Source organism: Melitaea cinxia, chromosome 3 (genome assembly GCF_905220565.1).
Source record: "Melitaea cinxia chromosome 3, ilMelCinx1.1, whole genome shotgun sequence".
Lineage (NCBI taxonomy): Eukaryota > Metazoa > Arthropoda > Insecta > Lepidoptera > Nymphalidae > Melitaea > Melitaea cinxia.
Window position 1 is genome coordinate 3,045,467 of NC_059396.1, and position 17,599 is coordinate 3,063,065.

The 17,599-nt window shown below is 33.7% G+C and overlaps 1 protein-coding gene across 1 annotated transcript in view; it reads left to right on the top strand.

Moving 5' to 3' along the window:
* The window catches only part of LOC123669304 (GTPase-activating protein skywalker), a 96,040-nt gene that overhangs the window by 34,796 nt on the left and 43,645 nt on the right, over positions 1-17,599 (top strand). Inside the window, exon 3 of the mRNA XM_045602916.1 lies at positions 10,578-10,782. Coding sequence (XP_045458872.1) covers positions 10,578-10,782 — 205 coding nt within the window. The remainder of the gene's footprint in view (positions 1-10,577; positions 10,783-17,599) is intronic.

A 17,599-nucleotide genomic window follows, 5' to 3' on the forward strand; every position in this document is an offset into this window, starting at 1 on the left:
CGTAACATAGCGTTCTATCAGATAAACTGATAAAATACCAATGTATAATGGAATTTAAAAAACTTGAATTGACGCAAATTAACCATTTTTATAATATTGTTCTTTGTATTAAAAAATATATTTTGTGTTATTATGGTTTCAAGGCTGGATAATAAACAATTCATCGCATAATTGAACTGTAATTAATCGACGCATTGTCTGTTAATAATTCTTTAAAAGATACATTTATAATAGTCACTAAAATGAACGTTAACGAAAATTTCTTTCACAGCATCATAAACATCGAGGAAGTTACCAATGATCATGATCATACGCCTCTCTAGAGACAATTTATTTAAATGTATGCGCATTGTGCAACGATCCCTTGTCTAGTATTCGCATCCGTGTTTGAGTGTACGTCTTGCGCAATATGGATCCATCGGCCCATAGTCCATACGAATTTAATGGGTTCTCTATTCTCGCTGCTTATCTTCGCTAAAGTGATTCTGGTAGACGTCTGCTCTTGTAACCATTATGTTCAACGTAACTATTCTTTAAGATCAATATTAAAAGTCGAAATAAGATATTTTGGGGCTGGGTTTATTTATATGTAAAGAATGATAAACTTTCTAGATTTTTTATTGTTTTGGACAAATGTCTTCTACTTTTGTAAATGTTAATTAATTATCAAAGCGGTTTGGATTATTGAATCGGATAAGGTAGGAAGATAGAAAGACTTAATCCGTTTTGATATGATCAGCTGTTTGACTTTTCTTAAAAGGTGTTAACTATAAAAACAAATTTTTAATTAATTTTATGTTAATTAATGCTGGCATAAAATTAGCCATGCCTAGTAAATTTAGTGTTTGATTTATTGTAAACTGTACTTTTTTTATCATAATATTCTCCAATTATTTTCCAAAATATACATAAACACCTGGAGGTACCGATGTATAAAACTTATCTTCATATCACCTTAATTCTTAAAAATCCATACAATAAAACCGTAAGTTATCTATTTATTTGTATTTTTACAAAATGATCCTGAGAAATAATTGAATTTAATAAAACTGAATTCTATAAAGTGTTTAGAATGTGCTTAAATATGCTAGAACTTGGGAATTATGCAGTTGTGCACTAAGTAATATAAGATAACCTCTATGCTCATAACATCGTATTTGATCACATTATCAATCAAACTAGTGCGGTAAACAAGCGCGACCGGCTGAGGTTATCGGGTCAGAACTGTTTACTCTGTAGTTAGATTGACACGGAAATAGTCCTTTCTCATGAGCTACGACGACTTTAGTTGCAGACTATCGAAATGGAACAGTGGAATATTCTATTGTCATCTTTGCTGCTATGTTCTTCTTATATATTATTTAAATGTTTTTAACACTAGGATTAAATTTCTGATAAGGTAAATAGCTAAAATTCGCGATTTGTCGCAGAAATGAATTTAAACGGAACATCAAACAATGAAACGACAAATCGATCACTTCTTGCAATTATTTGAGCAAAATTTCAGTAAAAAATGTAATTCATTCAATATATTCGATATATTTCAAGGAATTGAATGGTGAAAATGACTAATTTGTTGTGCGAAGCGCATACCAAAGTGTAGCAAGTTTGACAATCAAACACACACACAAACAGACAAATTTTGTATGTCTGTCACCTTTTTGACTTGACGATAGACAACTATTTGTATCCTCACATGGGCGTTGTCTTAATACTTTTAATTACGTGTCAATAGAAATTATTTTAAACACTTATGCTTTATATACTAGAGTCTCAAGATACAGGCGCAATTCAGACCTGACTATCATTTCATGCTCTTTATATTTATGTAAATCATAGTAAGACCTTGTTTTCGCTTCTGTAACTTGTTCAACTGCTTATTCAACTGTCATTCACGTTTTAACGCTTGCAAAACCTACGCCTCATATGTTTATATAGATTCGGCCGCATAGTTCGTAGAAATTCAGCAGACATTAAATTGGCCAATCTGCTTGAATACTTTCTGCACTTGTTTGTCTCGAGCTGTTCAATAATATGTTGCAATATAATTTATATCGCCGATAACACAAGTGTTTTTCACAATCGAGCCGCGACCGCGTTTCACTGTACACATTGCGATGGTAAAACGCAAAGTTATTTCAGATGGAATCCGCCTTGTGTATTCGCTCTGCCGAAAATAGTATCATCGATCTTATCCGCGAGAGAATAACGTTGGCAATGTATTTACTTGTTACATAGCAAAAAACATGGTATTTTTAGACGTTATTTATATTATGTCGGTCTCTTATATCGTTGACCTCATTAATAGTCGCCTAATTAATAAAAGATTACAATTGTCGGTAACGTATTACCTGTTTTTCGAAATATCGAAAAACGAGTTTTGATCGGATTTCGAAATTATGTTTTTTAATCACAACGTATCGTAATTTTAAATAAAGAGCACGTCAGAATTGCAATTCGGAACGTTCGTTCCTCTTTATTCAATTAGTCGCTGATTGCCCGTGCCAAGAGGTCGCGTCGAGGTTGTGTCCGTACTAATTAGAGCCTTAACGCTTCGCCCACGTGCTCATTGTCCACGACTACAAATCGTCCCTAGATTAAAAACAATTCATTTGACAAAATGTATAGTTAATAAAAAAAAATCATAGACTTATTTTTACTATTCCAAGATCAATTAATTTTATCAGTACCAATTATTATGGTATCTATTATCAGTTTTTTAGCTTTCTCGGTCACTATTAATGGCTATTACTTACACGGGAGTGCGAAGTCATTGCGGACTTCAAGTTTCCCGTGATGTCAGTAATGTCGCCGACATATCTAGAACCTCGAAATGTAAATAGCTATGCGTACCTGCTATATCTAAATACTAGCTGTTCCACGCGGTTTCACCTGCGTTAAATAGAGTTAAATAATAGCCTTCCTCGGTAAGTGGGCTATCCAACACAGAAAAAAAATTCAATTCCAACCGAACGAATTTCTGAGATTAGCGCGTTTAAACAAACATATATAAGCGTAATAGAGTATAAGAATAAAATTTACATTTATATGTGTCGACTGTATTGTTCTATTATTTTTGTATGTATCTGTGTGTGATTTGTAATGATTCAAATGATATTATTAACTTCACTTTGCATTTGAAGGTTTCGAACTATGTATCCATCTATTCGTGATGCATTGTTATGATGGAACAGAATGGCAGAGTGTAATGCATGTTTATCCAGATCAAAGCTATTATCAGCGAACCTGCGTTGAGAGCCACTCAATATCGTCCGTTCTTATCCACATCAAGGTTGAATGTATTTGCAACTGTAAATTTACTGAAATCGTTTTATAAGACTTTTCTATTTGATACCGTCTTTTGGCAATGGTAGTTTTATTTCTTTTGATAAGAGAGAAAAATGATTCTTTCAATGATACTTTTTATCTTTAATTGCAGCAAATGTAGGATTAATTAGATAAGTTGATACAGATAAGGGTGTAAATTTAGATCTGTTGTTCGGCTGTCATTCGTTTAAGTTTATTTAAAAAAAGTGAATAAAAAATAAAAAGAAGTAATAATAAATCGAATTTAAACCCTATGTAATAGCTGATACAGTTCCATTTTTCGATTTTACAAATTAGATTGTCCTTCTCAGATGATAGACTCAAGATATCTCTTAACTGATACCCTCAAATCGAATCAAGGAATCCTTTGATAAATGTCTCCCATTTATCCACGTTGCCTCCATGGTGATTAATGGTGGATAAATCGCCGCAGATCGAGTTATTGTTAGTTATATTTGTATTAAATGAAACTATGTATTACGTACATCTTTATTTACATTTATACAATTTTCTTTTTGGTTCGACACTATAAAATCTTCTTACTGAATTGAATTGAAACGTTATGTAAAACTATGAAAGAAAGTCACTTCTTATATGTTATTTATACAATGGAAAGATTGTAATATAACTCACTATAACGTCTGATCGTTATCAGAAAAACCTAATAGCTCATAAATAGTTTTTAGTACCTTCAATTGTTATTTTCTTCAATTGTTCTTCCAAGTCACGATAGTGAGACCCACAACGAGACCAGACAAGAACGCATTATAAAATTGTATTAAAACAAATAAATATGCAGAATCGAAACCATTATGACATTAATAAAACTATTTGAACTAACTCGAACGATTTTAAATTTTATTAATAGCTTGACAAGGCGCGCCGGACGTACGACATGTCACTTGGATGTCGCGCTGCCCGTTGTGGTTTCGACCCCGCACTCGGCAATCATTTGTATTGGCTATACAGATGTTTACCGTGGTTTGTGCATTTGTGTTTCTGTATTGTGAGTGTTTCCGGACCCTCAACACAAGAAATTCCTTCAGAGGCCGTTAAATGTGAAGTGTTTTTGTAACAGTAACTAAATCCTTTCACCCTTTCTAGAAAAGTTTTGTTAACTAGTTTTCTTGACATTGACCTGTATATAAAAACGTTTACTTTGTTATATGTGTATTATGTATGTGCATTTTATAACGTCAGAACTAATACATTGTGTGTGTTGTTGTGTTGGTACGTCTGTTCCTTTATCGTTACACTGCCCGACCAATTGCCAAGATTTCGTTGATTGATGCGATACCTTTCGGATTGTTCGGTTGTTGTTGGATTTTCGTGTTTAAAATAGTTTATAGAAGAAAACGTATTGTTAATACTAACCTCGAAAACGGCTGGACTAAATCGGTTTATTTTGAAATTTTCTAATGGTGTGAAGAAGATGCGAAATGAAAAAAAAATTTGCGTATCAGCTCATGCAGTTTAACTCCACTGACAAAACCATAACATTTAAAACTGTATTTATCTCTTTCTTGTACGGTAAACCGTCAACAATCGCTCAAGGCATTTCGCGTTACTGCTCAGCGTAACTGTTTTACACGATTTCATATTAGCTTACTACCACGGGCCTAAACTCCCGGCTAAGCTACAAGATTGTAAACATTAGTATGCGACGACGACTTCATTAATTTTCTTGGATTGACGTAGTCCTTATGGACTAAAACTCTTTAAGTAAAAAAAAAAAAAACTTAAAAATGTGCGCAGATAAAATAGGAACTTTTTATCTTAACAGTTATTTAAATTTCACGGGTTCGACAATGCAAGATGTCTGTCGGCTACACTAGTAATACAATAATAGTCAGCGACGTAATTATTGTCATTTGTTTTCTCTACAAGCATTTTGTTTATATGCTTTTCTTATTAAGATTTAGCTCATATCTCACCGTCCCGATGACTTATTTATAACTCAAGGTTGAAAGTGTCAATTATTTTCCGAAACGGGTTTTTGGTTTCACGTTTAAAAACAACTCATCCACAATGGGGTAGGGCTTTGTAATGTGAATAACCTGTATTTGTACTATAGATGTAATATTTTTTCATCAAAATAAGTATTCCCAATTTACTTTTAACTTCCTTAGGAATTATTTGTTTAGCAAATTTAAAATCAGGCACTAGAAATTTTATATATGCTAATGATTCTAATATATATTTTTTATACAAATCAAATAATGATATCGTATTTACTATCCTATATATTATTAATACGCTAAGGTTAAGGTGTTTGCCGCCATTTTTAGAAAAAACCTCACAATTATTTTACCTAAATTACATAACATTTTATAGATAAGTGTTTGCTCTACCGGCATCCACAACTAAAAATTTAAAACTATTTAAAAAGGAAAGTTAGGTATGCTTTAAGAAGGAAGTCTATTTTTTCCCTCAAATCAAAGCGGGTGACTTCGCGGGGCCTAGTTAGTTATATATAAATTAAGTAATTTATTTAAGTGACATCCCTAAGAGTACAGCGTGTTTAGTCGACCTTGAATGTTAAGGACGATGTGCGTACCGCAGGGGGAGTGGCATCCTCGTAACATAGCAAACTTATAGGTAGATAAATTATTTAATATAAAATGAACATACCTAGTAATAAACATCATTTTAAAGTTAAGTTTTTGAATGCTTAAAAACTTTGGCGTTTGTGCTCAATTATTCACCAAAGTCACTTACTAAGAAGCAAAGAAAGTCAGGGAGTTTAAATAATAAAACAAAGGGAATGTTGAAAGGGTTCTACGAATTCGCAGTAAAGTATACCTATTATATATTACGTCATAATTGTTTTTTCGTCTCCCTCGTTTGTCGATGAAGATTTTCAGAGACCTTTCAAATTTCTTTACCGTAATTTATCGAATTTAATTGAAACGATTTAATATGGAATGGTTTTAATTTGTAATTTTTATTTATTTTGATTTTAATTAATCGTAAGTTATCATTGCTTTCGTGTGCTTTAATTTAATAGAATTGATGATATCTTTGCTGGATTTTGTACCATTCATTTGTTTTTTTTTTTTTTTATGTCACTAGGTCGGCAAACAAGCGTACGGCTCACCTGATGGTAAGCGATTACCGTAGCTTATAGACGCCTGCAACACCAGAAGCATCGCAAGCGCGTTGCCGACCCAATCCCCAATCCCCCCAGGAGCTCTGGTCACCTTACTCACCAACAGGAACACAATACTGCTTAAAAACAGTATTATTTAGCTGTGATCTTCTGTAAGGTCGAGGTACTTCCCCAGTCGGGCTGCTCCATATTTTGAGCAATAAATTCCTGCTGTGCCCTACCTCAGTTGTTGTTAATGTATTTTTATATGTATGTATATGTTTACTTTTCCCAAGCATTAAATCAAGTAAAACATTAAAAAAAAACCTTAAAGCTTTTTGCATTTTGATAAAGATACGAGATGTAAATCAGTAACATTAATAATAAACTTGAGAGTGTAAATAAATCGTTGAAAAATTTAAAAAATCCCTCGACACAATAACCTGAGCCTTTAAAAAGTAAAAAATAATTAAAGAAAATCAATCTTAAAGTATCTAACGAGTACGAGTATTAATAATTCTAAAAAAAATACATCGCATTGGGGGCCCGTCGAGCCACAGACAGACAGACTGACACGTCAAACTTATAACACCCCTCTTTTTGCGTCGGGGGTTAAAAAGGATTAATATTAATGTCACTTCTACTGGCAAAACGCATACTCGGTCTGACATCCAAAGTCTAATATACATTTTTAGTTAATTAGTATTTTTATCAACAGTAACGCATCTTTATCGATTTAATTAACTTAGGCAAAACAATGTAGCATAATATACTAATGCGTGTATTAATTATGATTTATAAGTATTTTACTGATACACAGCTGATAAATATGGTTAATTAATCCGTTTCATTCAAAAATATACTACATTTCCTTTCAAAATAACTTGTTTCGCACAGAAAAGATCGTGCAACTAATGTTTAAAATAAACGTTTTAAAAGTAGATAGCTGAACGTTAGAGCTTTCCTGCCTTTATATTCTGAGGTAAATTTCAAGATTATTTGGAAACCTGGGAGTAGTCAGATAAATTGATTCTTCGATAAAGTGGGCATCTGCAAATTTATCATCATTTCTCATTATTTTTTTCATTTGGCTATAGTACTCATATTAATTATGCTAGTTTTATATTAAATAAATTCAAATTCATATAAATTGTGTGAAATAAGGAAACTTTAATTTCTTAAAGTTCAACAAAAACAAATTAAGAAACCGCCATTGAAAATTGCATGAAAATAACGTAGACTTTACGAAGAGTAATAAGTTATTTTCAGTACAATACCATGTACAAAGGCAGTAATAGACACTACAATATTCTAAATTTCATTACCGTCTTTGAAATTTCAAAATATGTCGTCGGCTATAATTACCCGTGTCGGTCCAACCTAGTTTAGTCTCGGTGACAAACGATTATTTGTCGTATTTATGTTGCTTATCACTCGACGCATCCACATTTTCGGCCATTGCTCCTTATAATTTACGCAACACGTAGCCGTTTTAAGGAATGATTTCTTTATCTGTAATGAGATTAACGTTCGTCGAACCCATTACGCAACGGGCACTGGAAAAATCGATTTAGCCGATTTTGCATTTTGCTTGTGACAGTTGAGTGTTGTACTGTATAATATATTTTTTTTTGTGTCTGTCTGGTGTTGTCGTTGGTGCCCGTTGTACTCATAAGCATCCGATACTGATTTTCAGTTCTGGTAGGAGAATTTACCAATTCGCATGAAAATTTCGTGACGAATTGGGCTTCAATCTTTTACCTTTGCAGGAAATAAAAAGTATTTGCCTAGGTGTAGGATATTTAAGAACTATTTTAGTTTACTTTTTTAAATGTTGTTAAAGATTGTGTTGTTGTAGGAATCCTATATTTTCAACATTATTTTACTGATTTAATGTTCAACACAATAAGCTGCATTACCACATTGTTATTCGTTGCTGTCTTGAGGGACTTTCGACTTGAATCTATATATACAATGAAAATTGTATGTCTATAACTTACCCAGTCATACTAATTGATTTACAAGTAACTACATCCCGTCTGCAAATTGATTGTCTAGACATTTACATTTGTTTCCAGTGTTCCGTATCTAACCAGTTTCTCTCAGTGTACTTTATACACAAAATTTTTATATTCGTAACCGAAGGTGTAAAACAATGCTAGATTGTAAAAAATTCTTTGCTCTCGTTAATAAAATATCTTCGACGAAACAGATTTTCATTATACGACTCAATATTTTCGTTGCTGACGAAAATATTGACTCAAGCATCTGTTTGAACAACTCTTTTGAGCGAAATTACTCGTAATCGTCGAGAATATAGAACACCATTGAGTGCAGGTTCACTTTATTGTGAAATATGGCGTAATAAAAAAAAAAAAATTGACATTGTAAAAGACATTGCATAAGAAATTAGATGAGAGTGAACTAACACGAGAAAGCTTTTGACTCGAACTAAAGCCATCGAAGTTCTATGAACTTTAGTCTCTAGAACACCAGATCTTTTTTTTTTCACTGGGAAATGCATTTACTCACTAGCCCCATCGCCCGGAGGCGACGGGAGTGTGGGACTCCCGGTGCGGTCAAAAAGCGCATGGACCACCCACTAAACCCAGCAGTGGCCTCATCGTCATTGTGGGGCGCCACGGGATCGCTAACGCATGCAACCGTGACGCCCCAACGGTAGGCCGACCTGTGCAGGCCGCCTTCATTTATAGAGCGCTCACGGGCACCGAGAGCGCTCTATCGTCCACGTGGAAGAAGGGAAAAGGGCATCAGCTCTGTTGCGGAGGGTGAAGGAGTGCGTGACGGCGTCTCCTTCCCACCGGTTGCCTCTTGCGTAACGCATCAGCGTGGGCGTCCGCTTCGCGCTCACGCTCCGCAGCTACCTTCAACGCCACGACCTCTTCGCAGAAGGAGGCCACGGCCGACCAGACCCTCTCGCGCTGACAAGCATGGAGCGCACGATGCTCGACAACGAGAGGTCTCCACCTACAATAACACCAGACCTAAAACAACCTAATTTACGTTGGAGACTTTGTTAATTTATATTTTACCAAAAAACCGACAGACAAAAATCTACATACAGTCGGTATGTGTTTCTGACAGTAGCTTTGAAAGGATTATAATTATTTACCCAAGATGTAGCAGGCATATTCTATTGAAACAAATAGACTTGACACAATAATTTGGCATTATTTGTATTATCTTTTAACGTCATGTCCACACGGGTACGAAAATGTATAGCGTACCACCGGGGCCGGCCTTGTACGTAAAGTGGATAATCACGAGCCGTCCAGCAAATATGTCAGCTACAGATTGGATAAAAGATTTTTATATATGTACTAAATATATTCGCGAGAGTGACGAAACACGAAAAAAAAGTTGTTTTTTCCAAATCGCACATCAGGTACTAATTTCATAAAAATTTTACTGTTTGACTTGAGCGTGTTTATGGAGACGGTTGATGAGAACAAATATTAGCTTAACAAGCACAATATTTTGGCTTGTTATTATTATAATGTAAGAATGTCTGAATTTTTCGCAATGCCTCGCCCATTAGTACGCAGTTTTGGCAAGATTAAACTTATTTAAATAATAATAAAAAAATACTGTTTATAAAAAAATTAAGTTACAGAAATAAAGGTATAAATATTTAAATTGTCACGAATCGTTTCGTTTAAAGATCCAAATGAGCTTTTAGTACATTTCCTCGATTTCTCGCAAATATTTTTGACAAATTATTCCAACATTAAGTATCATTAAAGAAGTTATTTGGCACGGACGTGGTAATGAAATTCCTCCATGTTTGTAAATGTTAAAAACTACTTGATCTTACTTAAATTGTGCATGACCACTCAATGATTATTCAGTCTTTCACAACTCTGGATGAAAGGAAACATGACTATATTACGCAACATTCGACGTTTGGATACTCACGATTTAAAAACAAAAAACGTTGATATGTTATTAGATATGTTATTAGATATGGATTTCAATTTATTAAACAATAAAAAATACATTAAAATGTATAAGAAAATTAAGTTTACAGTTACTTTTCTCTATGACTTAGAAGCACTTTTGAATTATTAAAATAATTTTGTTTCCTACTATAAATATTTGTATAATTTATAGAATATTTACAAATTATAAAATATTGTTGCAGGTTTTCGGTACAGTTGAGCTACCGGACAAGCCAATCATGCTCCCGCCGTTCGTGGAGGCGACTCACTGTCTCGGCTACCATCTGACTCGCAAGGGCCGGGCGGTCGCCGACAGGGTCGTCTCCGTGCTCGGCTACGCCTGTCCCGATATCACGTACAGCCCCAGTCTCTACCCCATCACCGCCGCCTTACTACATTTCATGCCTGGTAAGTTATAAATTTAATTTAAAAAAAAACTCGTTTTCTTTATGAATAACTGAGGTAGAGCACGGCAGGAAATTTGCTGCTCAAAATATGGAGTAGCCCAACTGGGGCAGTGGCCCAATCTTGACGTTAAAGAAGATCACAGCTAAATAATACTGCTTTCAAGCAGTATTGTGTTCCTGTTGGTGAGTAAGGTGACCAGTACTCCTGTGGGGAATTGGGGATAGGGTCGGCAACGCGCTCGCGATGCTTCTGGTTTTGCAGACGTATATAAGCTACAGTAATCGCTTACCATCAGGTGATCCGTACGCTTGTTTGCCGACCTAGTTATATATTTAAAAAAAATAATAATTTATAAACAAACGCCTTACACTCAACGGTCTGCCCCTAGGGTTTACTCCTGTGTCGGAGGACAACACAGACAATACACAAGCACGAATGTGCAACTTGTAATTAGAGCAGAAATTGTTCAAAAACCAGTTATTATTCGATCATTGTATGGTCGGTTTGCAACTTTTATTTTAATAAGTAACTAAAGGAAAACAGTCTGAAACATAGCAAATATCAGAACAATGAAGGTTGTAATTTTAATTGCTAAGGTTTGTTAAACTTCATATTATTTTTTAAAAGATTTAGTATGTTGTGTATTTATGCTGTTTGACTGTAGAAATCTTATCGTTGGACAATATTTACAAAGACAACACTTAACAATAGGTATATTTAGAAAAAAGTGCCAGAGACAGCTTATCGTCTAATTTTTTTCTTTTTATATTAGTCGTAAATGATAATGTTATCTCCTAATAAGGTCAAAAATGTCGTGAATGTTTTTTTTAACATGCCAGTTTGTTTTTACTTCAAGATTTATGGATCAAGCATTAATGACAGTAAATATTTTGTTTGATTGATTTTGATAGTCGTATGTTATGAATGTATTAAATTTAAATCAGGTAATAACTGGTTATAAAAACATCCTCCCAATTCAGTAGAATTACAGAGGCGACGCCAAATTTACAGTCGCTCTCGCCTTAATTCAGTAATGAGTGCGGGGGGCGATAATTGAACTCGGCAATAGGCAAATTGCTCGAGTCTGTCCCGGCTGATTCTGCTACACCGAACGTACTGTCTATTTTAGACTCTGGTCCAATTACATAGGGTCTAGTATTGCCTGCGATGGCATTGTGTTTTGACCTATCATATCAAAACGTGAATTAAGCTCTCATACTCGGCTACAGAGTCGGTAATGGTGTATCACTTGTTGACGCAAAGACGATTAATAGTCTACAGCATACCACAGATTTACAGCGTCTACGGCGTTGTCAGTTTCCTATCTCTCAATTATCTGGCCTATTTTAAGTTGGAATGCGTCAAACGAATAATGCATAGGAAGTTGTATCGTTTTTATACATATCAAAATCTAGGACTTTATTGGAATGATATTATGACGACACTTGTTACTTAGATGTAAACAGTTTATCTCTGAGAACCGGTAATAGACAGCGTCAATTCAAGCCGCGCCGGATGGCTGGATGGTTGTAGAAGTGACTATTTCCTCTTTAGTTTCTTTAACTGACTTAATTATAGCGATATGGCAACACTCCGTTCCGAGCAAAAAATATTTCTAGTTTTTTTTTAAGGCAAAATAATACACGACATCATATTTCACGGAGTGAAAACTTGTAATACGAAATATAACGTTTACGAAGATATCTTCTATAAGTACTTACGTCTATTTAAATTTTAGTTTTTTTTTTTTTTTAGAAAGACAAAATTCTTTTTATTAAACTGCTTTTCAATTTTCGAACGTTCTAAGAAAATAATTGTTGCGAATAATAAAGTCGGCTTCGGACAATATTACAGCTATCCCTGTTCGGAATCTAAAATCAAAATCAAAAATTATTTAACACCAAAAGCACTTAAGGATCGTCATTTTAAATATCAATATTGTCTTCGTTTTTAATTAATTAATATTAGTCGGAGTGAATCTACCACTGGTAATGTATATTCTGCAGAGATAAGAATCTTCAAGAAACTCCGCAGTTCGAATTGCCTACATTCGACATCAATATTGGCGTCCGTGACATTGAATATTTTCATTATCGTTACATTTTATCGGTCGGTGTCAAGAGTTCATCCCCTCGTTTCTAATTTAGAATTTTATTTCTACAGTTGTTTTTCCCGTCGGTCGGTGTAAGTGGGGCCTCCTGTGTGTTAACCTATCGCTTTTGGCTTATCGCCAGTAGCAGTGAATTCGATTACAAGAGAAACGCCGGCTTGTTGTTGACATCGTTTCTATTTTTTTTCTTCTTTATATAAAATGTCGTTTATCGCCTTGGTTTGATTTTATCGTATTTACATGCTTTTTATTAGCTTCACCTGTATGTTTGTAACCGAATTTTGAAAATTTTTTCAGTTTTTTTTTTACCTATTATTTATTTGATTTTGGTACATTATATGATATTTGATAGTTGTTACTTTATAACATATTTAATATGCTTGTCAACTTTTAGTACGTTCAGAAATCATAAATCGTTCATTAATTTATCATATTCATATGGAAACGGAACTTTTATTTTGTTTTTTAGAATTGCAAACTGAACTTTTATTCATTTTGAGTAACAAACTAATTTATCGGTCAGATATTTCTATACGCTACTGCTACTGGGCATAGGCCACTTTTCCCATGTAGGAGAAGGATAAGAGCTTAATCCACCACGCTGCTCCAATGCGGGTTGGCGGATATATTGCTTACTATAAGTAACGATCGCTATCAGGTGTACGTGATAACAACCGGGACCGACACAGAACAGATATTTCTATACGTAACTTATATCCAAAACTGGTATGAATTTATTAGTTAAAATGAAACGGGTCTTAGGGCCTAATGACTCTTTTAACGTTTTATTTTAAAGCCAATTCAGTAACTTTTGAGTATATACATGTTTGATAAACTTTTCAACAATCAGGTCAATACCAACCCCTAATTCAATTTTTTTTCTGTTACGTACATTTGTTCCCTAGTCCGAAACGTATAATCGCAATTCAATTCAAGTACAGTAAGGTCAAAGGGCCGAAACAAAAAGCTTAATAAAATACTTCATTACATGCCCGCTCGGATGTAGCCAGAGCTCTTCCTGTACTTTTATACTCAAATAAAATGCCGAACAGACTGAATATTACACTCGCGTCACGTATTGCCGCTTCATTTATATCCTTGCGTTTCTTTTCAAATTGTGACACCTCATTTTTTATTTATACATTTTGTTTACCTCGATTGTCACTGTATTTGTTTCTTTATTCTGTGATGTTTACGTTAAGTTACAGCCTGTGAGTGATGGTATTGTTTGATGTTGCTTTTTTGTTTAGCAAAATTCAAAATTTTCGTTCAATGGACTTGTAGTAAAAAGTGATAAAAAAGTCATTTGAAAATATTTTTTAATTTACAAAGCTGTAAAATAATATGGTACTTTGTGTTCAGGCAGCTAGGCTATCGCGTGTCTCAGACCACCACCTCTACATTTTTATTTATTTCCTTTAGTACATTGTCGCGTGAAAATTTTCATAACATTTAAAACAAGTTTTATGAAAGTAAAAGAAAATAATAATGAACAGGTCTAAAAATTTATAATATGAAGGATAAGGTTGAAATTACACTACATTTTATTTCTTCATTACCTATTCGTTCTCCTTAACACATACGATTTTGGTCGTTCTAACAACTTACGTCCTTTACCAATGTTAATCTTGACACAATTTTTACGTGATCTCAACAAGGATAAAAGCTAACCTACCAAACACGCTCCTCCCATATAATTTCTCATTTCTAGCCTTAATAAACGCGTATTACTTGACGTAGACGACGCCTCTATCGTAATATAATTCAAGTCTATAATATTTACGATATATATAAAAAGAATGAGATTAATACTACTCCCAATAACTCATTCTGAAAACATGAAAGCACTCACACAACACAGCACTTGACCGAAGTTTATGCTTGTCAAAATGAAATTGCTTGAAAATAATTGTGTTTGCTCGCAAACGAAAAAAACCGACTTCAATTACATCGACGAGTAGTACAACGTAGATGGACGAAAAAATAGTCAAGTAACTGCGCGTTATCAAAGATTACTCAAAAAGTAGTTATCAGATCTCAATAAAATTTATATGTGACCACATGACAAACATCAGTTTTCGACTAAATTAAAAATTATTAAAGTCGGTACACCCAGTAAAAAGTTATTGCGGATTTTCAAGAAGTTCCCTCGATTTCTCTGGGATCCCATCATCAAATCCTGGTTTCCTTATCATGGTACTAAATTAGGGATATCTTCTTTCTAAAAAAGAAGAATTATCAAAATCGGTACACCCAGTAAAAAGTTATTGCGGATTTTCAAGAATTTCTATCAATTTCTCTAGGATCCCATCATCAGATCCTGGTTTCCTTATCATGGTACTAAACTTGGAATATCTCCTTTCCAACAAAAAAAGAATTATCAAATTCGGTACATCCAGTAGAAAGTTATGTCGTATAATACAACGTAGGTCGACGAAAGAAGCGTCAAGTAAAAACGCATTATTAGATATAGCTCGAAAAGTAGTTGTTAGATCTCAAATAAATTTAAATGGGACCAATTGGCACACACCACCTTTCGATTAAAAGAAAATTTCTCGAAATCGCTCCACCCACTCAAAAGTTCTGATGTAACATACATTAAAAAAAAAAAAAAAAAAAAAAGACAGTCGAATTGAGAACCTCCTCCTTTTTTCGAAGTCGGTTAAAAATCTAGTGTGCTTTAGACCACACGACTGAAGTAAAACTTCTACACAATAGGCCTGGACTGTGTCTTAAATATACGAAACGTAACGTGAACGAAACGAAATGTGTGCCCGCACGTCTTTCTTTTGCTCCGTTCGCCTCGCCCGATCACAGTCTTACTTAAAAAAAAAACGTGTTTACTGCCTTTAGAATTCGTGTCTTTCGTGTTAAATGCGAATTGAAAGAACTTGAAGCACGCTCTTTATAGTTTTTGTCGACGCTCAGTTCTTTTTCATTGTAGTTTCAAAACTAATCCCATCTCAAGGACGTTCGACGTTGGCTCTTTCACGAATATCTCAATATCCGCGTTCAATTCTCTACTCGATTTCCACTACTATTATATTCTAAATGTTTTTTTTTTTCTAGACAAACTGTTCTATTTCAAATTACTAAGATAGCTTTTTCTATTTAAAGTTGGTTATCTTAATTAAGCTTTGTTAAAGTTTTTTTTAATGAAGAATTTAAATTTCAAGTAAATATCTCTTAATCTCTATAGAAAAACTTTTTTCGTTTAGGCTGTCAGATTTTTCTGTCTCAGGTGCGTTGATTATCTTCAAGTTTCATTGTTAATAAATTTTTTTGAGCTTTTATGAGGATGATACTTCGCTGCGTGTTTTTAAACACTCTTGATTTAAGTATTCAGAGCAAAAAAAAACTTATTAATACTCTATATCGCCAATTTATGGAAAAATCTTTTAAATGCTTGTCCTCAAAACCGTTTGTTTAAAGGCTTTTTTTTCATTCGTAGTAACTTCAACAGATAAATCTGTGTTGAAATGTATGTTCTAACAATCTCTTATATTTCCTACAATACTTGTCTTAATCAGAATCTCAAATTCTCATAGTTGCTGACAAAGATACCGCCCCGTACAGATGGTCAGCGATATCGTAATAATAGTACCTAAATGTTGCTTTAGATACTCTAATCATTGTTAGTGCTATGCATAACAAATGCAGTTTTCAAAATTAAATGCTTTCAAAGTATGTAAAAATATTCTACTGTCAAGTCATATAGCTATTATCTTTTTTTTATCTTCATTATCTCAAAGACATACTTTTTACTTTAAGATAAAAAGGTTCTTACAGAGGAAAAAAAGATTGCCACTTAAGATAAAATTGAATTAAGTTGTTAATTAAATTTCTGTTTTGAAATCCTGTCTAGAGAAATAAACGTTTTAAAAGAGTCCGAAAATAATTTTCATTAGGTGTGATACAAAACTCCCTTAAATATAAATCATCTTAATAAAAATGTAGCAAACGTCGGCCGTGTAAGCTTAAGAGGCTCTCGACGAGCCTGACCTAAATTATTTCAATCCTCGACAACTGCCTATATTATTTCGACTAATGAGATGTCTGTAGCCTTAATTCTAAATTGCTGAAGATGATATTACCGACTCAACCGAAATTTGAAAACCTTTTCAGTGAACATTTATACAAACAGGTCAAACTCTCTTCAAATTTCTGTGTTTTTTTTTTTTAAGTTTATAAATTCCAGTTCAGCCGACTTTTATAGCGCTAAGTGGACTTGAATTTTTTTGCTTCGTTTGCATCGCATTCGGTCCCTCCGGGCGTCATTACCAGTATATAGGTCATGACGTCCTCCACGCCCTCTTAACCTCTCACTTTGATTATATGCCTCGAGCTCAGATCGAGATATATTAAACTTGATACGCCTTGTTGGAAATATATTAACGCTTTATTATTTCTATTTTATTAAATGTTAGACAAAGTGACGCAGCCTTAGATATAATATAATAGTTTAATTGCTGTTATAAATAATTTTATTAAAATATTAATTTAAAAGTGAGGTCACGGTATTTTTTCTCTTTATACAGATTCTATAATAAAATTAGTCTACTTTTTTTTTCATGAAAATAATCAAGTGTCTCGAATTCAATTTTAAAAAGATTCAGAAATTGTGTGAGATTGTATCTTGTACAATCTCTCTATGTATGATGATAGACTCCTTAATAGGTAGTTCTAATAGTAGGTTCATAATAGGTA